This window comes from Ursus americanus, chromosome 7, assembly GCF_024610735.1.
Source record: "Ursus americanus isolate L20-20 chromosome 7, mUrsAme1.1.p, whole genome shotgun sequence".
NCBI classification, from domain to species: domain Eukaryota; kingdom Metazoa; phylum Chordata; class Mammalia; order Carnivora; family Ursidae; genus Ursus; species Ursus americanus.
In genome coordinates, this window is record NC_142133.1 from 57,504,666 (window position 1) to 57,531,248 (window position 26,583).

Consider the following 26,583-nt stretch of genomic DNA (forward strand, 5'->3'; position numbering starts at 1 on the left):
TAGCATTCAAGACAACTGGAGGATTCAAGGAACTTCGAGAGGTTATTAACTGCAAGGTGGTCAGATAGAACAATGTGAGTGCTTGTACCCTGCCAGCCACAACAGTGTGGTTGCCTGGGTGGCCCTGCGGCCCACAGGAGGCTGCTGCAGGGGGTCAGTCCTTAATGGGCAGAAGTTTCACTCTGTTTGCTCTCAGCAGGGTTGTTCGACACTTTCCAGATGAAGGTCATTCTGGAGAGGGTAGAATGAGAGGGCTGCCTGGTTCTTCTGTTCTGTTCCTGTCCCTCCTCCCGTTTCTGAGGCTCTGCTGTCTCCCTGACCCTGCGGTTCGTGAGTTACTCCAATTTCCTTCCAAAATCTCCCCCTTTGCTTGAGCTGCTGTGAATGGAGTTTCTGTTACTTGCTAGGGAGAGAGCTTGAACCAATGTAGCCTCCCATGGCCTGGCCCCTGCCTCTCTCCCCAGCTTCGTTTCCTGACACCTCACATTTCATGCTGTCATTGTGTCATGCCTCCTCACCTTTGCTCCTGTCATTCCCTCTGCTGGGACATCTCCATCTTTCTCTGTCTGGCTGAAACAGACATACCCAGCTCAGAACCCCCTCCCCGCTGCCGAGTGTGCCTGTCACCTCTCCTATCAGTCAGATGTTAGCTGCTTATCTGTGTGTCTCCCACGTTAGCCTCTAAGCTCTTTGGACAGGGACCAGGTCTTATCCCTCTCTGTACCCCAGTGCCTCTTACCATGCCTGGCACATAATAGGTGTTTGTTGAAAGAAAACATGTTTGTTGAAAGAGACTCAGGAAGGTAAACAGAGAAATAGGTTTTCATTTCTGCAGAAGTGAGAGCAGAAGGTGAGGAACAGAGTTACCCTATGGGTAGATACCCAGAGGATTCTGGTCCTGGAAAAAGAGTGCTCGTAACATATTGTAGTGAACCTCAGAAAGGGCATGCTAAAGAGGGGTGCAGCGTGGATGGAATTAGATCCTCTTTGTCTCTTGCCATCATACCCTGTTTCTTCCCGAAATATCTCTGCCTTCCATTCTGCCAGTGCCATTGTATTAGGGGTTGGCACTGTTGGGTGACTTAGATTTAAAGTTCTCAGCAGGGAGTCTGCTTCTTCCTCTGTCTCTACCTCTCCCCCCAGCTCGTGCTCTCTCACTCACTCTCTAAAATAAGTAAAGTCTTTTTTAAAAAAGTGAGGGCAAGATGGCTGTCCAGAGAATCGTGGGGAGTGATGGGGGAAGTGCAGTGTGCCTTAGACGTTTAACAGACTCTTCACTTTGTACATTTAATAGATCCTGAGAGTACACTTTGCAGAATTATACATATACTTTAAATTGTCAAGCTTACTAGAGAGCCTTCTGTGCAGCCACCATTAACAAGAGGCAAAGTGGTTAAGTATACAGAACCTGGAGTCAGGTTGTCTGGTTTAATTCCCAGATCTGCCTCTATCAGCTCTGTGACCTTGGGCAAGTTACTGGACACCTCCATGCCTCGGTTGCATGATCTGTAAAATGAGAACAATAGTACCTCTCTCAGCAAGTCAGAGGGATAAGATAAGTGAGTTCATACAGGAGAAGCCCTCAGAATAGTGCCCCGTATGCAGCACACACTTACTCACTGTCAGGCACTAGGATGACTTTATTTCTCATGAGGTTGTTTGCAGTCACCAGCCATGCAATTAGTACTTGATCCCATGATCATAATTATATGATTTTAGTTGTTCGTTTGGTGTTGTTTCCCACTGGACCGCAAATTCCTCAAAGGCATTAGTTGAATAAATGTCTCTTTCCAAACTAATTGAATTCATGCTTTCAAGCATATTTCCTATTTACTACGTTTTTGTGTTGGTAATCTAAGGGGAGAACTTTTCTTAGGATTGTAAAGGGGAAATAAGATTATTAGTCGGAAACTCCTCCATGAGGCTGGAAAATCCTTGCACACAGAAGCATTGTCTTCTGTACAACCCCATGCCAGCCCCTTGAGACTGTTGCTGGAAAACTTGCTTCATGGAGGTTTTGTCCTGTTCAAAAGGGTTTAAAGAGCCCGGAGAAATAAAAAATATCTGAACCCTCAACCTTGTCCATTTGGCTGGACGTTTTTAGCAGAGCCTTGTTACAAAACTTTTAGCAAAGAAACTTCTTTCAAAGGCTCTACCTCCTGAGAGTTGGGAAAATAAAGTTGAGTGGAGTTCAGACATCATACGCCCCTAGAGAAGCTGGCCCAATGCTCCTTGTCTGCTTGTTTTGGTTGCCTTGGAGGAGAAAGGGCACAGAGGAGCTTTTCTGCTGAGACCATGGAATAAAAGTTAGAGTTGCCTTAGGAGATTGGCTCTGAGTCTGCAGGACCCAGAGAGCTCTGCAAAGGCTGGACCATAGCCCACAGAGGGCAGACCCAGGTGTGTGTGTGTATAACACAGGGATGGAGGTGGGGGTGGGGGTTCTGACCCCCACGAAGGCAGTCAAATGAGTCAACTGGAAGACAGAGATCTGAATTGTAATTCTGTCCCTTTATATCTGCATGACCTTCCACTGGCCTGGTTTTCCTTTTTTGCCATTGGATGGTTTGACATGGATTGTCTCTAAAGTTCTGTTTCTAGTGTTCAGATTCTGGCTCCACCCCAGCAGTGTTGGGCACAGTTTGGGTTGAGCAAGGTGGCGTTTATATCTAAGCTTCCCACGTCGCCCATCACCACCAGGACCCTTATCTCCAGACTGCTCTGTGCAACCCTGACCTGAGCCCCACTCCCACACCAGCCTTCCCACTGCACGGTGGGGCACTCCTCTCCAGAGCCAGCAAGCTCCCAGAAGCTTCAGCCCTTTCTTGCCCCCCACTCACCTGCAACCTCCAAGGGGAGGCTGTTGATTTTCAGCCCTTAATTTTCAGGCCTAGGATGGGAAAGGCCTGCACCTTGCCCCCTTTGCCTTTCTAATCTCCCTCCTTCCTTCTGCATAGTCCCCAGCTCCCTCGAAGATCTGACCTCAGCCCTTCATCCTTATCACTGCTATCTTCTCCCAGCTGGGTCACTTCTCATTCACTGAAGGTGGTGAAGCTAGGCTCACTTCTGCTCTCTCCATCCCTATTCCCATTGTCATCTTTGGTGACTTGAATGTCCACACAGACAACTGCGACGACATCAAAGCCTCCGGGTGCCTCGACTACCACCTCTAATCCTCCTTTCCTCCACACACATACATTCAAATATTTGCTGACAACAGGTAGACAATGGGCCAATTTAGAGAGGTTTCATTTATTTTTAAAACTATGATACCTATAACTAGAGTGACCATATAATTTATTTTCCAAACGGGGACAATTTTGTGAATGAAAGAGGACACCAAAGTAATTAAGGTTATATTACTCATTGATGACAAATTGGCTTTTGTTTTAAGGCCCCTTACTTTTTGAATATAAAATAATTACATTCAAAGGCTATTTTCCAAAATAAATTTTCCTTCAAAGAATTAAAAACTTATATGTATACATTGAAGAGACATTGAAAAAAAACTCTTTTGTACTGATTATCTGTATATTCAAAAACATAGGCAGAATAATTTTCCCTTGTACTCATTTAAGTTCTTTAGTTTCTTAGCTGAATCTCTCACTAGTAGTGTGTGTCACTGGTATCTTTATAAAGAATTTCTTTTTTGAAAATAGTTTTTGTATTTTGAGGTTTTTGCACAAATCTGTTTGCAGTTGCTTTTTTTTTTTTTAAAGATTTTATTTATTTATTCGACAGGATAGAGACAGCCAGCGAGAGAGGGAACACAAGCAGGGGGAGTGGGAGAGGAAGAAGCAGGCTCCTAGCGGAGGAGCCTGACGTGGGGCTCGATCCCAGAACGCCGGGATCACGCCCTGAGCCGAAGGCAGACGCTTAACGACTGCGCCACCCAGGTGCCCCTGCAGTTGCTTTTAAAGTAAAATTTATGGTTAATGAATTTGAGATTGTTGACGCTTTTAATTGATTCAATATTTTTAGTTGATAATACACTCTCCAGGTACTGAGAAATTTGGTAAGCGTGAGGCAAATTCTGCTAAATGGATGATACCTTCCAATTGTTTATGTAGGTATTTTGTCCCAAGTATTGGCACAGGTGTTATCTTTTTGCCTCCATTCACAGCAGCATCCTTTAACACACACTTTTAGAAAACATGATTTGTCCAGTAAGTCACCTTTATTAATGATTCTTTTGAACACTCCCCCATCACACACAGATTTCATATCCTAATAGATGAGTCCTTGGCAGAAGCTGGAAGTAACAAGTGGAGCTCAACTAAACCCCCTCCCGGCTTATTTTAATGCAGCTATTAATGATAACATCTGGTTAATAAACGACAAACGCAGTGCAAATGCTCAAACTGGGTGGGACCCAGGACAGCAGGCATAAACAGGGGCTCTCCTATCACACTGACCACTCAGAAGGAGCCCCGTGGTTCTCCATTCACGCAGCACAGCAATATTGCCAGAGGGCTCTTCAAACATGCCACTGCTCAGGCTCCAGCCTCGCACACTCAGGTTCCATAGCTACTGGAATAGGGCCTGCGAACCAGCATCATCGTCTCCCAAGAGATTCTAGACCAGATCACCGTGGTCCTCCAGGGCCGCTCCTCAACTGCTCCTAAAGCTACAGGATGTAGGTACACAGTGATTCAGATAATCGAGAGGAAGGAGGTAAATCAGGAGTGGCTCTGCTGCTGGCACGTTTTCTCTGCACCCCCATGGTTGCGTTGTTACTATGGGCCAGGACTGAGTGCATAGCAGGTGCTCTGGGGAACGGGAAGAGCAGAGGGTGGTTCTGCCACAAACCCTGTGAACTCTCTCCACGACACAGTCAGAATGTCGTCCTCGAAACATTTAATTAAGCAACTCCTACATTGTCATCATAAAAATGAAATTTGTTGAGAGTTACAGAATCCTGATTAGGAAAAAAATGGGGAAAAAAACCTCAGAAAAACTCTAGTTAAGCCTGTCATAAGTTCTGCACTCTATTCTGAACATTTATTTTAAAAATAATCATCAAAATGTAAATCCCCAGCACCCTCAAAATGATGTATCGTTTTGCCTCGTTCTATAAACCTATGATCATCTTTCTCCCTCCAAGTTTTGAAGTATGCAAAACTGCACTGGCGAAGAATAGTAACAGCACGTCTGGGCGCCAAGCCCCATGTGCCCTGCTGCCCCATAAAGCGCTGGAGGCTGTCCCAGAGCCAGTGGGGAAAGCAGTATTGGCTAGTGCTTTACCTGCTTGGACCTCAGTTCCGGGGCTGTGAGTTGAACTCTGTGCAAATATTCTGGATGACCTTGGGGACAAATTTGTACAGGTTGTCAAACTCATCTACAAAGAAGGAGTGGTCGCTGGCCGGGTGAGTGGCGATGACTTCCAGCTCGTCCTGTGCAGCCCATGCGACACCTATCGCGTAGGTGGTCACTCCTGCGGGGACAAAGTTCAGATGAAGCCAGCATGCCCACCAAGAGGTGATGCGAATGAACCCTTGCCTTTCTGTTGCTCTGTTGGCGCTTGTGTTGGAATGCACACAAATTCAAAATGAGAATGTTCCCCAAAGCATAAACAGCCGCTCTACACTAACAGTAACACAATTGATACGGTTGCTATCTCATAGGCGTTTATAATCTTTGGGAGGAAAAACCCCAGACAAAATGGAGTAAATAAATTAAGATTTTCATGTTCAGGGGCAGTAGAAGGGATGATATTTGGGGACAAGAGAGACTTGATGCCATGCAGATGACATCACATGGCACATGCCTGCTCTGCCTGTGTGTAGAGCCAAACAAAATCTCAGAGAGTTTTATATTTTTATTTTTAAAAGATTTTATTTTTTTAAAGGACTCTCCACACCCAGTGTGGGGCTCAAACTCCCAACCCTGAGATCAAGAGTCTCATGCTCCACTGACAGCCCATCAGGTGCCCCTCAGTTTTATTTTATTATTACTTTTTAAAAGACTTACTTTTTTATTTTGGGGGGGGGCAGAAGGAGAGGGAGAGAGAAACTCTAAGCAGACTCCGCGCTGAGCACGGAGCCTAGCATGGGGCTCCATCTCATGACCCGGAGATCATCACCTGAGCTGAGACCAAGAGTCAGACGCTTAACCGACGGCACCACCCAGGCACCCCTCCCCTCAGTTTTAAATGCATCAAAAGTCAGCTTAAGATCTTCCTAACTAAAACAGTAGACTCGAATTACTTTAGGCTTGAAGGTGAATTTACAAGCCATAAAATGCAATCTCCTTTCCAGCGTAGAAAGCCTTAAAGAAGGACCCGGAGAGATGGTGACCCAGCATCTGCTCCGTCACTGATGTGAAGAAAGGTTTTCAAGGTAAGGGACTGACCAACAGTATTGAACGCTGCAGCGAGGTCACGTGAGATTAAAGCAAAAAAGTTCTCCTTGGATTTAGAAAAAAACCAAGACACTGGTAGCTTGGTGAGAACAGTTTCAAAGAAACCAAATGAATTGCTGTGAGTTGAGATTGAAAAAGAAATGAAGATGTGGGCACAGCACAGAGAGCTAACCCTTTCTGGAAGTTTGACTGTAAAGACAAGGAGGTAGGTGGGAAGTGAAGCAGAACGTGGTGTCAGAGAGTTTGTGTTTGTTTTTTAGGGAGGGATCCGAGCATGTCTAGATGCAAATGGGAAAGAGTGCTGGGGGTCAAAGGTGTAGGACTGCAGGGGGGGAACAAGAGGCCCCAGGGAGGGGAGAACAGACTCAGAGACTCGGCATCTGTTCTCAGTGTGGAAACCGGGAGACTGTCTGGTAGATGGTTCTTGATTGGGGTTGGGGGCACCTGGTCAGTGGGGGCTTGACCTTACTCTACAAAAGCCTGTTCCCATGCCACCTTGAGGCTGGCAGAGTGGGGTCAGCTATATGGCCATGAAACAGAGGGAAGAGCTGGGGTGTGGCCTTCCTGCCCAGCCACCCATGGCAGCCCATGTCACCATCTCCAGCATCTTCCCAGTGCCCTGTTCTGCTTGGAGAGCCATCCACATGGTTCTGGCCCTAAACTGTTTTTCAACTGTGGCTCATTAAGCTGCATTTAAGCTGCCAGTCCCTTCTCTTACCTCTCCAGTGTCTTTTCTCTGCATATTGTCTACATTGTTGCCCATGAACACCAGCATTGGGCTTAAACACACCGCCAAGCCACAGTGGGAACAGATTTGCTGCAGAACGTGGCTTAGATTGACTAAGCCCTCGTTTTTGCACCAAGATTGAAAGGCTGCCCCCCAATAAAGACAACACAAACAGTATTCAAAATTTGGCTTTTCAGATCCTCAAGTCCACCCTCAGAGAGAACCTTCTACTGGCAATTCTGAAGGATGGTCAGCCAGCCCTGCCGTAGACACTCCTAGGGACACAATGCTCATTGTCTTCATGTAATTTGCATCTATTTGTCCTAGTTCTTTAAAGCTTCCCAGAACATCTCCCTCAGTCTTCACTTCTGATGAGGAGGCCATGGATACCCTTTGGGTGAGGCCAATGGAAGTCCACTTAGAAAAACAAGTCAGAGTGGAGCTGAACATGAGCTGGAGACAGATGTTTGGACACAGCAGGAGAGCCCTGGGCTTGTAGTCCAAAGCTGGCCCACCTGGCTCTGCCCACTCACTTTGGAACTTTGAGTAGGTTGCTGCTGAGCCTTCAACCATCTTCACTCTGCTGACATGAGCCCAAGGGATGCTGAGACTGCTGGCGCACAGGCCATCCACCATCTTGCCATTGTGAGTACACCCCACAGGCTCTACAAGGGTAAATCACTGCTTGAACCTGTCTGCTTGCTTTGGTTTCCAGAAGGCAGAGCTGCTGGTCCATTAAGGCTTGTTTGTTTTTATCCCTCCTTGTTTAGGGAAGGATTCAAAGCAGCTTTAAAGAATACTGAAAATCCTGCAAACTAACAGAAATTAAATGCAGGTGCAGAAGAGAACCACCCCGGACCCAAGTGAGTCTTGTACACTAGCACTTATTTATGGGTCTTTGGTGTTCACGGACAACTTGGTTTACTTTTATTATCATTACTATTATTGCTATCCCTTGGGGGTTTTCTTCAGGTTGTTTGTATTTTCATGATATTTTATGGTACTTTTGAAAACGGTGATTAAACATTGATTCCGTGGAAAAAGGCATTAAATGTGAGTGATTTTCTAAACATTTACAAAAATATTTTGCTCATTTTTCATGGTTTTAAACTTTCTGTTGCTCTCTTACAAATTTTTATTTGGAAATATCTCTTTAAATTTTTTGGATGAAAATTTCTTTGAGGCTTCCTCTAAACCCTCGACATCTGGCTAGCAGTTGCCCCTGCGTGTGTAAGGCCTCAGAGTGTCGGACGTCAAGGAGAGGGTTGATGTTCCCAGGCATCTATAGCTCTGGGTTTGCCATGACACTGGAAACCACCTTGGGGCTTCCTGCCTTTATCCTTCTTCGCTACTCAGAGAGGCTGGTCGTGTTTAACAACACCCCTAATACGTTCCCCCATGGTTTTGAGCATTTTATTAAGTGGTAGACAAAACCAGCGCCTAAAAAGACAGCCCCTTCCCTGTCCCGCTGGCCCACCACGCCCCAGAGATGTTCGGCAAGACCGGCTTACCCTTGTGATGGGCAACCATGGCCGGTATTCGGACGTCATCATAGGACCTCCCATCCGTGATGAGGATCATTAACTTCCTCTTGTTGGGCTTGGACTTCTTGAAGAGCTGTTCCAGGGCATAGTTGATGGCAGCCCCTGTGCTGGTCCCACCACTCCAGTAGCCCACCCTCTTGATGGCATTGAGGATGTCGGACTTGGTGTGGTAATCGTCAAATCCAAACTCCAGCCGCTGCTCGTAGGTGTACTGCACCGCCCCGACTCGCGTGTCTGTTTCCGAAATCTCAAACTCCTTGCTGATGTTGGCCACGAACTGGAGAACCGTGCGGAAGTTACCGGTGCCCACGCTGCTGGAGCCGTCGATGACGAAGCCGATGTCGGCTGAGTTCCAGCAGGTCTTGCTGCAGGCCAGGCGGTCAGTGTCACAGACGCGCTTCAGCAGCGGCTGCACGGTCTTGCGGAGGCTGAACCAGCTCTGCACGTTGAGCGAGTAGAAGCCGTTCGTTCTGCACACAGCCTGGAAGACAGAGGGGAGGGGTACTCGCCAGCTCGGAGGCTGAATTCTTCAGGCGGTCACCATCACCCCGACCCCAGGGCAAGTGAAGAAAGAAGCAGACAGACTTTTGTGTTCTGCACTCGTCTTCCTACAGCTCTTTTTCTACCTCAGTCCACCCGGTCAGGTGCTCACTGGGGTCACCCCTGGACTCACTCCTGCTCCCTCATCTGGGGTCTCTGCTTTAGGGAAGAGCCATCGGTGAAGCAAATCCTTAGAGAGCGAGGTGAATCACTGATTTCAGCTTCGTATGTATGCCTCTATGGGCCCCTCGGTTCATTTGTACTGGCAGCCGGCCATAAGATTGGCACTGGTGGGCACCAACATATGAGAGGATTAAAGAAAGCTTTTGTTCTGATTGGGGAAACAAGATGCGTGAGAAATAGCTACAGGAATGTTTCCAGAGCAGTCCTGCGCCCAGCAACAAGGGGTCCCACCATACGTCAGGAGTCACACTAGATGTTCTTGGAGAGATCCTCTCATAAACCCCCACCCTAACCCTACAAGGTGGATATAACGCCCCTTCATGAAGGGACAAACTGAGGGCCAGCTGTGAAGGGACATCCCTGAGTCCCCAAGACTGGAACACAAATCTCTCTGCCTTCAAAATCCAAGCTCTGTCCTCCAGACAACCCTGCCTCCAGACAAATGAATATTTATTGAGTTGTGCCCAAGTTTGTTCCAGAAAAAACTTAAGGCAGCTGCAAATAAACATGGAGCAACCTGGCCTGTGTGCTCCTGGAAGGGACCAGGCTAATGTTCCTAAAGTGAAGTATTTTCTCCTTGCCTCTGTCTCTCCAGGGGTCACAGGGAGAGTAACAGACCTCGTGACTACCCATGAAGTTGTAGAATCGACAATTTATTTTAAAACAAGAAGTGACTTTAAAATGTCCTAGGAAATATTTTTAATTGGTTTGCAAAAACCTTTAGGGTTTAAAAATCTTTCCATGTCCTAGGTGGTGTTTGAGATGAGTGACCTGGCTGAGCTGAGTTGTAGCCAATGGACACAGTGGATGGAGTCCCACCAGGCATTGGCTGAGGTCACGGGGGGAGAGGGCGGTGGTGCTGGGCTGGGCAGGAGACAGCAGGTGGACTGCTGAGGTGGGTCAGGACACGCCTCAGAAGGCCTCAAGAGTAATGGGGGACAATAAAGGGTTTGGAGCAGGGACCCCCATAGGACTGGAAGAGCTCATCATAAACATGAGTGGGCTTCACTATGACACCTACACCAAACTGGGGAGCCCTGAGAGGGAGACAGACCAGAGGTAGAGTGCTAGCCTGACCTAGGGAGGTAGCATTGGGAGCTGACGAGGCATCCTGGGATGACTCTGGACCTCTGGGACAGCTGTGTGGCCCCTCGTGTGAGGTCTACAGAAGGAACGAATTTGGTGGGAAAGATGATGCACTTAGCTTTTTACGTGTCAGATTTAGTTCTTTGGGACATCGTGTGGAGAAAAGCCAATAGGCTGCAACAGATGGCTACAGAGCTCAGGAGGGACCAGGGATGGGGACAGGATGAGGGTGTCTGCTGGTGATGAGTGAGGTTGGAAGCTGTGGCCTGGGAGGGACTCCAGGGGAAAAAAAGCCCAGTGAGAGAGGAGGAGAGGGCCAAGAACTGAGTCCGGGGAAGTCTACCTTTAGGGTACAAGATGGGAAAGAGGAGAGAGCAAATGAGATAAGAGCCACACTGTGTCCTGGAAGTCAAGGGAGATGAGAATTTCAAGGATGATCAAGTGGTCTGCAGCTTGGTATGGTGCTGGAGGTTGAGCCCTATCAGATCTGGAAACACAGACCGTTAAAGCTGGAAGGGCCTCAAGGACAAGTCAGGACAAGCATTCCCTTTCTTCTCTTCCTCCCTCCCTTCCTTTCTTCTCCAAGCTTGGGCCTTTTCTTGGGAGGCAGGTTTATATGGAGTCCCACTGTGTAACACATACAAAAGGCAAGCAGCTCTGCTAGGGTGGGTATAGGGGCCTGGGTCCCCATCTGTCCTGCCCCTATCTGCTGCTAGCTCTCTCCACAGAACCCAGGAGCAGGGCGTGAAAGCCATCTCCCTGACCTGATCCAAAGCCTTTTCTTGTCCATCAGGTTGTTTAATTTGCAGCGTGTGAGTGTGTGTGTTCGTGTGTGTGTGTGCGTGCACACGTGGGAAAGCAAGTATATGTGTGCCTGTGTGCATGCTCATGTGAAGCCCTGCTGGGCTGCCTGGTGGAGGTCCCCTGGAGCTGTGGGGGGAGCCTGGGGAGCCTCTATCTGGGACCTCAGGGACACCGCTCTCCCGAGGTGCTGTTGCTGGCCTCAGTTCATCAGGTCAGTGTGGGGTCTTGCTCTGAGATGGTAATTCCAGGTTCCAGACTTACTAGCCCCTCACTGGAGGCTTCCCTGCCTAGAAGTAAGCTCTATGCCAGTTTGAAGTCATGAGAACAGTCTCAATGGCCGTCACAGCTGTGCAGAGTGCCGCGGATGCTGACGTTGGGCGGGTCCCTGGGGCAGTTCCCTACCTTATTTGAGAAGTTGGGCTCTGTCACGTACTGCTTCTCATTTTCAGTGGCACCTTCAACGGTGATGAAGAAAATGTTGATTCCTGACTCTCTTGCCAACCTCGAAGCCTCCTCCACCTTGTCCGTGGGCCAGCCATCCACAATCACCACGGCCACGTTGGGAGCACTGCCTCTGTTCCCATTAGCTTTGGAAAAGAAGTTCTTGGTCACGTAGGAGATGGCCCGACCTGGAAGAAACAGAGAACCTGTACTTGGAGTGACTGTGATCACATGGGTAGGAAATACAGGCAAGATCCCAGTGGCTTCCAGAGGGCCAGAAAAACCCTCTTGTGCCCTCCCTTTGTGTGTTTGTTTCTCTTTTTTCCTTTTTTTTTTATAACCACATTAACTATTTTGAGGTGTATAGTTCAATAGTCTTACGCACATTTAAAATGTTGTATAACCAACACCACTATCAGTTTCCCTACCCTATTTTCACTTCAAGCCTTTCACTTCTAATTCTCTATTATTAAATAAAAAGGTCTTAGGGACCAGCACACAGATGAGAAAGACTTCCATGAGAATAAGAGGGTCCCTTCTTTGTCTGGATGCTGGAAGTGCACAAAGTTCTTTCTGGGAGCGTGGGGTAGGAAGGGTTGGCCTGGAGGGACAGGAGTTTCTTGGCCTCCTGCAGCTGGGAGTTGGCCAGCTGGGTGCTCCAGGAGCTGCGGGGTGCGGAAGGCTGTATTCCAGGGGCAGTGGTGTCTTCTGTCCAGTCCCACGTGAGGGGCACGGGTCCGGCTGGCCAGTGAAGCGCAGTACTCCCTGAGAACGGAGGGACTGTGTTCCAGCCCTGGCTGTGTGGACCCAGGCAGGTCACTCCAGATTTCCATTTCAGCTGAAAGCCACAGTTGGGAGGTGTAACAGAGCCGCTCAACGTGACTTTCCAAAGCACTTGTTTCACATTGTCTAGGACCTCGGGAATTTTTCAGTCGAGGAAGGTAACCAACTGTCCCAGTTTCCTGGGCCTCTACACCAGTTGAAGTACTGAAACCCCATATGCTCCTGGGTAAACTGGGATGACCAGGTCACTGTAGAGTTAGCATAATTGCCTATAATAAGGCAGGGCTCTTAAACCGGGCTCTTGTGGGACATTGGGGTGGGGGGGCGGTGTATCCACAGATCCCCTGAAATTATACACAATATTTTGTGTATGTAAGTATTTAGGTAGAAGGGTAGCTTTCGGGAGATTCTCAAAGGGGTCCTCAATCTAAATAAAATCAATCTAAAGTCTTAAGACTTTAGGATTAATGTCATTACACTCAATGCTTTCTGGTTTTGGCCAGGATCCTGGCTCCACTGGCTAGTGTAATCTTACCTGTTAAATGAAAGGATCAAATATTTACATGTGTTGGAGCTGGAGAAATGTCTTGAAGACCCCGTATGATCTGGCTGTAGAGAGCACAGCTGCTAAGGGGAGACAGCTGCTGAGAACTGCCTTCACAGTCAACGGATAATGTCCTTGAAGGCCCAAGACACCCAGCAGTCCCCTCTGGCTGAATATTAGATGCCTGTAAACAGAGAATATCCTTGGCCTCATCCAATGAGTGTGAATGGAGCAGGCAAGGCCTGGTTCAGGGGCTGACTGCTGTAGCAGAAGCTTCTTGATTGTGGTGGCTTCCTGGCTGAGTCAGATTCCCGAAGAGGCTATGCTGGCAGAATTGAGAATGTGATTTCCTAATCTTGGAAGAGACAGCAGCTCCTTGGAGGTCTGGGTTCTGCAGGAAGCTATGAGAAGTCATCTCTCAAAGTTCAGCCTCGAGCTCCTTCCTTCTGCCTTTTGATTATTCTCAAAACCATTTAGTACCTAGGAATAAATCCCTTTCTGCTTAAACTAGCTGAAATGAATCCTGTTCTCTGAACCCAAACCCTGATCAGTACAGGGCAGAGACAGAATATGTTATCCCCTGAAAAAGGTATATGATTTTATTAAGTCACCACTCTAATCCCATCAAGAATATAGGGTGTCTTCCGAAGTTTCAGTTTTATTCCATGACACATTACTGGAATGTCATTGATCTAAGTATTCAATAGGAAACAAATCAGAAATCAACTCTATCATGTTTGTAATGAGGTGGTATTGATTTGGGGTCCCGGATAACAGTGACTTGGCCAATGTTTGATTAGCATTTTTCAAAGGCTCTTCATTTGCCAGGTACTACTATACTGGTCTACAGAGATGTACACTGTGGTGGGGAGGGAAATAATCAGATTTTCAGTGACTTCAAAGATGTTCCTTCAGAGACGGTTCTGTGTGCGCTCCATGGCAAGCCACCGTGGCTCACTTCTCCATTTCTTTGGATGTTGATGATACAAAGAGTTCCCTGAGAAGTAGACAGCCCTCCCAGCGTCCCCAAAGCCAGACCACCATTTATAAACTGGTATATTGGCATAGACTCACTGGCAGCTTTTGAACTTGGTTAGTGTGAAACTGTTTCCCAATGCCCAGTGAGCTCCCGATGAACTGATAAAATGGTTTCTGGACCTGCCCCACTGAGGGCTAGACTTGGACTTCTGGTAAACCTGCCACTCCACCTCCTAGCCTTGACCAAGGCTCAGACATATGAGGAGACTCAGCTTGAAACAAATCTCCTGTCTCTCTCTGTACAGTCATCACTATAACAGGAGCTCACTGGAAGAAGATCCCCAGGGAGCACTGTGGAGCTTTCTGAATGGAATTGGTTATAACATTTAATGTTAAATAGTTGATGATTTGTCAGCCAATCAGGAAACAGTTATAATAGCAGTCCTGCTTGTCCCAAAGAAAGTTGCCAACCTGAAGAACCAGGCATGCTGGAACTCTCCAGAATATGTGTGGTAATGATTCTTGCCCCTAAATTCATGATGATACTTTAGAAAAAATACAGATATTATGAGTCATTTCTTGATAGATTATTCTTTTTTTCCCTCCGCCTATATAGGATGTTAGGAGACAATTACACAAAGGGAGAACCATGGAAGCAAAATAGAATGATCTGAATTTGGATTGCATACCTGCGTTTGAAAGCCCTCCTCTCTGGGTGATTTTGTCTATGGCAGTCTTCAGATCCCGGGAATTCATGTGAGTCCTGAGGCTAAATTGGGCAGCAGGGTTGTCTCTGAAGAGTGAGAATGAGAAATAAAAATTAGCTGGAAAGTTACTATCTTTGGAGGAAAGCAGAAATCAGAGTCGATTCTTTTATATACAAATAGAAAGGAAGCAACTTCAAAGCCTGAAGCTGTGTTTTATAAAATCCCCATTATGGACAGAAGGAATGGTAAGCTGGGAGGGCTGGGGTCCTCCTCAGTGTGTGTAGAGAAAATGGTCTGTTCCAGGACTCAGGGTTCTAGTTTTGATTGTGCTGCTTCCTTGCTGTGTGACCTTGGGAGGTCACTTAACTTCTCTGGGCTTCAGTTTCCTCATCTAGGTAAAAGGAAAGATCACAACATTCATATTGCTAAAAAAAACAGGACAATTGTCAAGTGGGATTTTGCAAATGTCACCGTGTCCCCAGGCTGCCCCAGACCCTCCTCTCCAGGGAGAAAATCCCAGCCGATAGCCACTCCCCAGGTTACCCCTACACTGGAATTACATCTTAACTGTGGTATCTAGGAGAAGACATCCCTTCATTTTTTCATTTTATGGTTCCTGTGACTGGGTGAGAATATTCAAATCTTACCCAGAAGGTTGACATCTGTTAACCAAAAGGTCAGCTGGAGAGAAGTGGAGTAAATTAAGTAAAGAAACAGAATGAGAATCCTTCTCTAGAGAGGAGTCCCTGCAGGTAAGCTGGGCAGATAGGCATGGAAGCAGCTGAGCAAGGGTGTGGACGTGTTTCATGACCAGGTGGGAAGAGGGCCAGGAGGCAGGGGGCTCCGTCAGGCCCTTGATGAAGTGGGGATGCATAGTAAAAGCACATCTCACAAAGCACTGACACTCAGCCATGGGCAAGGCTTCAAGTGAGTGTGACCCCCAAGGTCCAACGGGACCCCGCACTCCAGAAGAGCTGGCACTTGGTTCCCTGCTCCATGCTGCCATCTTGAAATCCTTAATTTTTGAAAATACGGCTCTGCAAATTATGTAGCAGGTCATACCTGCAGGTGACTGAGCCTTCAAGGGGAGGGAAAAGCCTTTTTTTTTTTAAAAAAGTAGACTCCACACCTAGTGTGGAGCCAAATGTGGGGCTTGAACTCAAGACCCTGAGACCAAGATCTGAGCTGAGATTGAGAGTTGGCTGCTTCACTGACTGAGCCACCCAGGTGCCCCCGAACTTTTTTTTTTTTTTTGAGAGGAAAGACTTTCAAAAGCAGCCTTTCCACAAACACCAGGAATAGGTCTTGGGAGAAGCAGCTTTTGGCAGTTTAGGTGGGAATTAATTCCAAGGGGACTTACCGTGGATTCTTGGCAAGTCCTTTGGGGGACCTGGCAGTGTGGTCACCAGGAAGCCAGTTCCCTAGAACTGAGAGGAGACATCCTCTGCCTCTGCCCTCACTTGCCTCCCCGGCTCCATCCCTATTTTCCAACTTTTCTAGCTATCTCCTGGTGATCTCTGTCAGAGGAGAACTCCTGGAGGCTGCAAGTGTGACCCTCTGTCCTCCACTTTATTAGTAAAGATGAGGGACATGGGCTGGTTCTTAGACAAAACCAAAGTGAAATGCCCAGCAGGCATGCTTATCTCTGTGAGAGGGGATGGGAAACTGGGAGGACTGGCTCCCTTCGGGAAGGCAAGGGAAGTTTAAAAGAAGCTCAGGGAGATGGGTGTTGGGGCCAAACCTAACCAGGTGAAATGCCACCAGATGAAAACCAAGGATTAAACAAAAACAACAACGATGACAAAGCCAACTGCAGAACGGGGAAACGTGGGCGTGTTAGCCGAGCCCGATCTTACTCTCCACCTGTGTGCGGCTGGAAGCCTCGGGAAGTGTGGCCACAGGAACAACCCCGTGCAGGTCACAGGGAAGAGGAATCACACAGAAAGGAGCTCTATCGCTCAAGGGCTTTTGGGTGTGTATTCTTTACAGATCAGTATCTGCGAAAGCTGAACTTGTCCCTTAGCCATCAAGGCTCAAAACCTGGGCTCCATCTTTATTAGCTCATCATCGGGCCTGTGAGTCCTGTCAGTCAAGTCCTGTAAGTCCCTCTGTCCACGGTCACTTTCTTTTATCCCTCCTCAGTACGTCTGCAGCAACCCTCTGAGTTCAGGCACCCTACTTCTCGCTGTTTCTATTGTAAGAGTCTCTATTTGGTCTCTGCAAAGCCCACTGTATGCGTATCTCTAAAAAGCCTCTTCCTCTGCTCAAAAATCATCAGATTTTTTTTAACTGTTAAACTTCATATTTTGGCTTTCAAAAGCCCATCCATAATTTAATTCCAACCCATCACGTTCATATGGTGTTGTCTGTCTCCATCTCTATCTCTACCCACCCCCCACCCCGGGATAGCCTATATTCTAGGCAGAATGAGCTGCTCACTGTTTCCTGGTTTTCTAGCTTTGTGTCCTTGCTCATCAGTCCCTTCACCTGGAAAACCTAAATGTGCCCACCCTCCAGCTCCAGCTCCCTGTCACCTCCCCCTGCCCAGCTGACAGTCTCCACACGTGACTCTGCTTCTCTAACCCACAGCACCTTACACACTCCATAGCACGCGCAGGCTCTCAGTGAACAGTATTGAAGAACCACTCATTTCTTCTTCTTCTGTGCATCTCTACCTCTAAATGCTGGCGTCGCCCTGTGGGTATCTCCCTCACGGCTCCCTCTTCAATATATGTACTTCCTTGGGATGGCTCATCAACTTCAGTCTCCTGAGCTTCAGAGACCATTCACGTGCCAACAGCTGTCCCGTGCACACTGGCCGGTCCTCTCTCTTGAACCCCAGATAGACATAAAATGACTCCCATCCATCTCCATCTGGAATGAACTGGGTGGTGCCTGGAAGTGGCCCACAACCACCTCAGGTTTGGTATTTCCAATACTGACGTCATAGATCTTCCAGATCCGCTCCATCCAACCACCCATATTCCCTTCTCTAGTCCCTCTTCTGACTCACTGTCATCCCAACAGAATATATTCTGGATACCTTCTGACACCTTCTTCATCAAATGTCGTGTCCTGTCAGACCAACCTCTTAAATATCTCTCCTCTCTTGCATCCTTTCCAGCCTCGCATTTGGACTTTGATCTTTACTTTCTTGAACTCTGGCAGTAACTTCCTACCTGGTCTTCCCGGAACGGCCTCTACAGGGGACCTTTTATTCAAAAGGCCATCATGCTGATCAGAGGCCAATTAACCTGGGAGCTAATAATTCCTCCTCCAAGGGGCCTAATTTTGTATTTGTAATTTTGTGCTCTTTTTCTTAAAAGGACCCTCGAACTACATAAGCTTCAGAGTTCCCAAAGCCTTGATCTTCCCTTGGTGACCAAGGAATATGAACTTTCTCAGGGCCTAAAAAATAAAATATGAGTTGAGCCAAAACAAACAAAATATTATTGGCTACAAAATGAAAAATTGCAAGATTGATATTATCAATAGTAAGTATGTACTTGTCTACCAAACATAACACAATATCCACTTCATTAATTGTAAAATTTTAAACTCATAAAGCTTGAATACATTTGAAAATGATTTGCGGGCTAGGTGTTCTCCCTTGCAAGATTTCCTGAGTATGTCTGATGATTGTGAAGAAATCATAGCTAATTAGAAAGTGTTGCTCATACACAAATAACTTAAAAAGCAAAAATATAACATTTTCTTTCAAAAGTTTTTCCAGAAAAAATATATTTAAATGTAGAACTTAGTCACTTAGCCACATCTGTGGCATTCCCCAGAATGCTGCTCAGGAGGCTGTCTTAATATCGATCACTTTGCAGAGCAATCGATTACCTGTCTCTTTCCCATACTACGTATACAGCCAAGTCTCCTTATTTGCAGTAGTTTCATTCTATAAAGTTGCTGCAAACATCAAATTAGCAAACACCGAGCCATTGCTCCTAGGGGAAATACTGGCTTAGGTTCCTGTGGGCCTCCAGTCACAACATTTTCATCAGTAGATCGATATATAAACTTGTTTTATGTACATTTCTGTTGAAGACACCTCATTTAATGTATATTTCTTAAAACTAATTAATCACATGCAATATTTCTGTTTAATAGAATACCAGCTGAGAAGGGTTTAACAGCTTTCTGACCCTGGGTAATGTTACTATAAATTTCTTCGGCTCTTATCCTCACAATGCTGTCCACTATGTTTTCTGGTGTGTTTTTTTTTTTTTTTAAGATTATTTATTTATTTATTTATTTATTTGACAGAGATAGAGACAGCCAGCGAGAGAGGGAACACAAGCAGGGGGAGTGGGAGAGGAAGAAGCAGGCTCCTAGCGGAGGAGCCGGATGTGGGGCTCGATCCCAGAACGCCGGGATCACGCCCTGAGCCGAAGGCAGACGCTTAACCGCTGTGCCACCCGGGCGCCCGTTTTCTGGTGTTTTGGTTTGTTTTTCCACATCAGTTGTCACTTCATGAATTCATAAGTTCAACTACTTTTCCGTAGCCTCATCAGGCATTCTAGTTATTAATTTAGCACTTCCCAGAGCAGAATCACATACAAATCAGTGATTTTCCTCTCTCCTTTTCTGAAAGTACCAAATCATTGGTTCATTGACATTGAACTCATGCCTGAAGGAAACTTATGGAGCAGTTGTTGTTTCTCCATAAGTACCTTGTAACCTTCTTGTGCTTAGAACACTAGAGAATATTTCAGCACTGTACTTGCGGGCCATTTAAAATAGTGAAATCACCGAAGAAAAGCACAAAAATATGAAAAATGCAGCACTAAATAGATTGCGACAAAGAGGCTTGTTAACAGTATGGCAGCTGAAACAGGAAGGCAGAGCACTGCCTTGCTTGACGTTGGCCAGGACCGTGTGTCAAGCAGCTCAGATCCCACCCGTATGCCATGCTAGTTTAGAGACGGTTGTAGAAGTACCATGAGAATTTGCTTGCAAATATGGAAGCCACAAGGCATGAAGATCTACCGTTCCCTATTTGAGAACAGGCTCTGTGTCCTAGTGTTTCCTGTCCCTAATGCTTAGCATACAGGGGATTAAATCGTTAATTTGTGGAACAAATAAATGAAGAAAGCTCAAGTGTCCTCTCTTTTCTTGGATCAGCCTTACTGGAGTTGAACTCTGCTTCTCAGCTTCACACTGATCCTTCTCTTCCTTTATTACATCATAGAGGTGGATGAATCCATCTCCAGAGGCAGACAGCTGAGCTATTCACATACCCAATGAATAGATGCTTTTAATTTTATTTACTGTTATTTCTTTTAAAAATATTGCCTCCCTTACTAGATGAAGTCCTGAAGAACACAATCTCTATCACATTTGTTGATTTATTTTTAATGGACTGAAAGTTTGGATCAGAGGACCTCTGAAACTCTCCGGTTGCTAAAATTATTATTAGGGGCAAAGCTACTGAGCCATCATCCATCAGGGGACTTACAGACAAATGTAATCAAACCACTTAGAAGAATTTTACATTAGTATCCCCTGCAAATGACATAGAGCTTAGTGCATGGTAAGCACTCAATCAGTCTTTGTTAAACTGAAATGTAGTTAAATCATAGGAATGAATGCCACGTCTTTAATCTGCAAACTGTAGCAGCTCCTTGTACCAGAACACATGGACGTATGTACCTTTTTCAGGACATAGGGGCTGGTGGCCTGCCACCCTGGCCAGGTTACTTCTCAGAGACAGAGACCAGTTAAAAAGTTCAGCTCTATTTCTATCTAAGCAAACTTTTAATTTGTAGTTTTATTACAAGATCTCATTAGAGGAAAACTTCTTTTTTTCTCAGCGGTATCAAATATTTCCTTTGCAAATAAGAGAAGAAAATAAACGAAGGCGTATAGCTCAAGGAGAAAATAACAAATTGTACTGCTTGGAAGAGAAGCTAATGATGAGAGATTATAGGGAGCGAGAATTTGTGCATGGAAAGGAATAATTTATGCAACAGGAAATGATTACCCTGTGAGTGTTTAAGAAGTAAGAAGAATGCCTGTCAGAAAGGGGCCCCGGTGATCCTAAGGAAGGCTTGACACCTGGGGGCTGAACACCGGGACGGATGTCAGTGTGTCCAGGCTTCCCTGATGGTAAACTCGCCTGAGGCACCTGTTCAAGCCCGAGGAACCAGATCTTGTCCTGGCAGCAGCTCTGTTCAGTAGGTCTACACTGGAGGTGGGAATTTTTGTTTGTTGTTTGCTTTAAACAAGGGATCCAGGTGACTCCTATCCTCAGGAAAGTTTGGGAAGCTCTGGAGTCTGGAAGACTTCTGAGGCCCCTTCAGCTAAAGCCCCACAGGCTCCTGTGTTAGCCCACAGTAGCTGCAGTCACACTGCATGAGCCTCTCACACGAGCTCTTATGCCTGCAGAGGCGTGTTAACTGATCAGATCTCCTACAGCACCAACTTCTCAAAACTCTCTCCTCCCACAGGGCACCGCCTTGAGGTTACAATAAAATCACCCGACCATATTGAATCTTCTCAGTTTCTTAATGCTAAAATGTGATGATTCATGGGCGTAGTCACTGAGATGAACCATGCCTGTGGAATCGGGAGGATGTGCTGGGGTGGCCCTGCTTGCCCAAGCTCATGCCGGGAGCGGCAGGCTGGGTGGCAGACTTATTCCTCGAGTGCATCGCCTGGCTCAGAACAAAAATGAGTTTGCCCCCATCCTCTCAGGGGACTGAACAGCTCCGGCCACCCCAGTGGGACTTGGTACAACTAGCCCCTTTTGAAAGGACACTCGTCCTGCATTTCCTAGGACCAGAGATGGGAAACAGGGTCTTATAATCAAATTTTGTTTTTAGATGAATGGTTTTTGTAATTAATAACAAGAATTCAATGCACCCGCCAAAAAGTAGAGAATCTGTATACCTCTTCCTGCGGGGGGCAATGTAGACATGCAACGTGCTGGTCGGAGGGTCATTCTGGCACACACTGTCACTTAGGCTCGCTGCTCTGCACCTGCGTCACAGGGCTCGGAAGCACCGAGACACGGGCTGTCTGCAGCAGACACAGCGTTCGGCACTTCCTGAACTCGGGCACAGGCCCGACCACCTGGGGATCATGCTAAAATGTCGATTCGAATTTTCTAGGTCCAGAGTGAGGTCTGAGGTTCTGCCCTTCTAACCACCTCCCAGGCCACACTATGGATCACACGTTGAGAAGTAATGTCCTGGGGGTGCTGTAAGAATTGAGAAAACCAGCAGTGGGCAGCCAGTGATAAGAGGAGGGAGGAGAACAAGTAAGAAGATGTTTGGAGAAAGCATGAGAAAGGCTGAGAAAAGGAGGAGGAGGAGGCACCGAGCCGGGAGAGGGTTCACCGGATGACACACAGGCCTGTGGGAATATCTGTGCCTGCACTCTCTGCTTGCACAATAGAATCCCCTGGGAGCTCTAAAACTTAATGATGCCTGGGTCCCACACTCAGAAATTCTGATTTAATCGAGCTGAGGTTTGGGCTGGGAATTGGGATTTTCAAAAGCTCCCCAAATAGTTCTAATGTGCACCGAGGTGGCCATCTGCTTCTCTAGCACAATGATCTAGGGATCGGGGGATGTAGGGAGAATGATCTCAGGGGAGCCCTGCGATAAGCCCAGTCAACGTGCGATGAGGGTGGAAGGGGAGCTGGTGAGGGGAAGTGGTGGAAGTCAAGTGCAGTCCTTGTTTTATTTGTACCTCCGGGAGAACTCAGTGGTGAGGAATAGAAAAAGCATAGGATTTTTGGGTAAATGTTATTCATAGCTCGCTCGGCCTTGAGACTGTGTCCCTGAGGAGTGTGGCTCAAGGGCTCAGCTGCCTGTCTCTTAGAGTGGAGGGTGGAGGTACAGTCTTTACAAGTGTTACAAGTGCTATTAGGCCCTGGAGAGCCGATGCCAGGCAGCTGCTCTGGGATCCGGTTAGTTCTGTAAAGGCAATGGAGGGCACGAAAAGAAGACCGGGTCGGGCACTGGAAGGGTCTGGGCTCTGGACATTGTGGCCACTCGACTCCTGGGAAGCTGAGCTGTCTCCTACCCTCTTGGCAACAGATTGGAATTATAGACTAAAATATCAGCTCCTGGGTATTAAACCAGATTCTGGTTTAATAAGTCTGGAATGGGACCTGGGCATCAACCTTTTTAAAGTTCCCTAGGTAATGCCAGTGTGAAGTTAGGACCTTCTTGCTCTGAGTCCCATGGAGCTGTGTCTCATGCTCCAGCCCTGCCCACGCCTTCTTTGCTGCAGACTCAAGAGAATGTGCCAGAATGTATTAGTTTCCTATTTCTGCTGTAACAAATGATCATAAACCTAGTGGCTTAAACACTTATTACGTCATAATTCTGGAGGTCAGAAGTCTGACAGGGTCTCCCTGGAAGGGCAATGTTCCCTTCTGGAGGCTCTGGGGTGGGGTGGGGAGGTGAGGGGGTCCATTTCTTGTCTTTTCCATCTTCTAGAGGCTGCTTGCATTCCTTGCTTATGGCTCCCTTCCTCCATCTTCAAAGCCAGCAGTTGTCTATCTCTGAACATTCTTCCATAGTCAGATGTTCCTCTGACTGATAACAGCAGGGAAAGGTTCTCTGCTTTTAAGGTCTCATGTGATTAGATTGGGACACTGGGTAATCCAGGGTAATCTCTCCATCTCAGGGTCCTTAACTTTCATCACATCTACAGAGTCCCTTTTGCCATGTAAGGCAATGTAATCACAGGTTCTAGGGATTCGGAGGCGGACAAGTTTGGAGGCCACTCTCTGCCTACCACGCCTGTCCTGAGACTTGTTCCTCCACTCTGTCCCACACGGTGGCTCCGCTGATCCACGGGAGCCTCTGGGCATCCTTCCTTCTGGGAGGGGGTGGCAGCAAAGAGGGGGGGAGCCGCCTGCAGGACTGAAGCTCTGCAGTCCGGGTCCGATGGGTAAGATGAGGAAGGATGTGCAGCCCACCCCAGAGCCACCTTCCAAAACACTGGGCAGCTGTGACAGACCCATGAGAAAAGAAAAGTCTATGTCATTTTGAAATGAAGAAAACACAGCATTTTCTTTGTTCTATAGCTGTTTTCCAACTGTTGATATACTAAGGTTGATTACAGAGTTCAAAAGAACTTGTGCAATTCAATTCCACTTATACTGAAACTGGAGACTAAAACAAAATCATCTTGAAGGTCAGGGGGCACTTAGCACCTGCGGATCCAGGCTGCAGTGAGAACGCAAGCAGCTTGGCTTCATTCATTCTGCGGGCTGGAGTTCACCTCACAGCTGCCTGCACTGGCTGTCCTCTCACTTAGCCTTTCCGTGTCCCCACCGGTATTAAGTGCGATCACGAGCCTGTTGGCTGTGTACTTTTCTATTAGAACTCACGCGCCAGACGAGGGCTTGGTCCTTCGTTGGTTTTTTGTCTAAGGACAGCGTCTCGGTCTTCAGCGTGATGGAAAGCCTCAATTATCAGAAGCTTTTGGGGCAGATGAGCAAAATCTTCACTTCGAAGTCAATTCTGTTTGACATTTTAGGAATTAACCCAAGATTTAATGTTTGCCCTCTTTCCAGCATTCATGCACTTCACTGTGTGCTCTTGGGAAAGTCACTCAACCTCTCTGAGGGCAGCACTGGCCTCGTCTTGGAGGGCTCATTCTTGATGGGCTGGTCATTTCTTTTAGAGCCTCATTTCCTCTCTATAACATGAGGAGGTGGAAGCAGGAGCTTTCTATGGCCCCAAGGCTCTGTGATTCTGAGAGAGCAGGGCTGATCCCAGTGATGGCAAGGTGGGCATTGGAATCCAGTGAGAACCCAAACACCAGGAGAAGAATCAGACTCCCAATCGGCCAAGCATTGACTCTTCCTGCTTTTCCTTTTCCAGAAACATAGGCCCCACATCTGCATCGACTCCTGCCTGCTCCCCTTTCCCGCCCCTCTCTATGCACTAAGACCATTTGGTAAAGAGAGGACTGGAGGGAGACCCTCAGGGAGGAGGCCAGGAGGCTGAAATCAAAAGCAATTTCAGCTGGGCACGCGGATTTCCCCTTGCGTCTCATCACACCCTTCTTATACCGCCCTCCAATTTACTGTATTCCCCACATTCCACTGAAGGATGCGTCACCTCCACGCAAAACATCAAGTCCTTACCAATCACCCCACCTAACGGGAATGGAGGCTGGAAGGAAGGGAGAGGCGGCTCATCTAGTCTGTGAGTCCAGCGTTCATTTATCGGGTGTCTTCCGAGTTCAGAGCCAGTCACTGAATCACAGAACGTCAGGGCTGGCAGAGCCCTCATAAATCATCCCGTCCGCCCCCAGTACTTGACAGAGGGCAGCGCTCCCACAGAGAGGTTAAAGGACCCGCTTCAGGTCACACAGCAGAGCTCAGGCCAGATAGACTGTCACCGGTTCATTGTGCTTTGCGCCGCACCCTGTGGCTTAAGGAGGGTGCCGAGGGTTGATTAGCTTCTATGAGCATAAAGTGAAGGAAAACAGACCCCATTCCTCTGAAGTGCTCCAGATTAAGAAGGACCCAGGACGCAAAAAGATGAATAGCAAGCATTTTTAGAAAGTGAAATTGGTAAGCATGGAAGTAACTCTCTCCTGCAAACGGTGATCACATTAGGAGAATGTGGGGGGAAATGGTCTTCTGGGGGGGGAGGGGAAGGAGCCTTTAGTGAATTGATTTTCCTTCCTTGCTACATTGGCTCGTTCGTCTGCTTTCTCACTGGCACACACAATTCTCCTGCCATTTTTCTTTTCCTTGACATATTTATTACTTTATTTTCATATTCTACTATAAACCTTGGTATACATAGCTTTTAAAGCAGCTATTTTTAATGCAAGATGACACACCGAGCTTTGAACCCCCCAATAAAATTGACCAGGGACATCTGGTACTAAAATGCTTGCATTTCCTCCCCAGAGAAGCCTGCTCTCTGTTCGCTATCTTTAAAAAGTAATGCAGGAATGAAAGCAGGTTGACATTTTGAAAACAAGAAAACAATGACCAAAAAAAATCTTTTTCTACTTCAAGTTGAAGTCCTCAAGATAGATCCTTTGACATCGAGAGTTGATATTTGTAGTAATTGGTTATTTTCATCTATTTGACCCTGACTATATACAAGAAGCAGGTAACTCATCTACTAATTTCTCTTCATGGGAACAGGAGATAGTACTATGCGTGTTATTGGGATTTAATGCTAAAAATACACATGTTATACATTCTTACGAAAATAAAGGGGTTTTGATTATTTCTTTTGACAGTTCAAAAATAAATATTCTAGGCAGGGCCTTTGATAGAACAACCTTGGTTAAAAGACTGCTCCTGGAGATCCTTGGGAAATTTCGAAGGATCTGGACACCCTCTGATTGTTGTCAGGTATAAATGTTTTTACTTTTTGGGAGGGCGGGAGGCAATAAGCTGGGGCTGCAGCTTCTCAGCTAGAGGCATCAAGGTCTATGTTAGTTTCCATTGCTAAGGTTAAGCTGTGGGGAAGGAGGGGTCTGTATTGTGTCCAAGGGTCTTTGTGGAAAGTGAGACCATTATCCTGCCCTTTATGGTTCCTGGCCAAAGTGCCATCTATTGTTTGAGATCTGTGCTTGTTTGCTCTTTCGACTGTTTGCTTATTATCTGTCAACATCTGTATATCTGCTTTAGGGAGAAACCTAGTATTATGAAATAAGATTGACTTACTACCCCAAATAAGAGAAAAGGTTGAGCTTGGATGTCAGTATGAACGCTCAGTTTCTACCCCAACTAGAATAATAGAATGGATGGGGGACAGTCACCTGGTGCTCAGCTGACTGATAGAGGCCGCTCCCCTCCCTTCCCAGTCTTCCCCATTACCTGGTGACCTTTTCCAGGACCAGCACAGAGGCCTAAGGCCATATGGAGAGAAGAGGAAGATCAACCTACAG

The 26,583-nt window shown here is 46.9% G+C and overlaps 1 protein-coding gene and 1 long non-coding RNA gene across 6 annotated transcripts in view; one reads left to right on the forward strand and one right to left on the reverse strand.

Moving 5' to 3' along the window:
• Positions 1 to 5,252: 5,252 nt before the first annotated feature.
• Positions 5,253 to 26,583, reverse strand: part of VIT (vitrin) — a 98,277-nt gene continuing 76,946 nt past the window's right edge. For both annotated transcript variants that reach the window (XM_087863734.1, XM_045809083.2), the window contains 4 exons: positions 14,677 to 14,780; positions 11,644 to 11,870; positions 8,596 to 9,109; positions 5,253 to 5,431 (listed from right to left, as the gene is read on the reverse strand). In XM_087863734.1, the coding sequence (XP_087719860.1) occupies positions 5,253 to 5,431; positions 8,596 to 9,109; positions 11,644 to 11,870; positions 14,677 to 14,780 (1,024 nt within the window). The remainder of the gene's footprint in view (positions 5,432 to 8,595; positions 9,110 to 11,643; positions 11,871 to 14,676; positions 14,781 to 26,583) is intronic.
• Positions 5,416 to 11,792, forward strand: LOC123799839 (uncharacterized). Of its 4 annotated transcripts, XR_015725290.1 has the most exons (5): positions 5,416 to 5,475; positions 6,255 to 6,335; positions 7,412 to 7,729; positions 7,855 to 7,947; positions 11,691 to 11,792. It is a non-coding gene; the product is annotated as an uncharacterized LOC123799839 (long non-coding RNA). The 4 variants fall into 4 exon arrangements; XR_015725289.1 differs by having other exon boundaries at positions 6,255 to 7,729; XR_015725288.1 differs by having other exon boundaries at positions 5,426 to 6,335.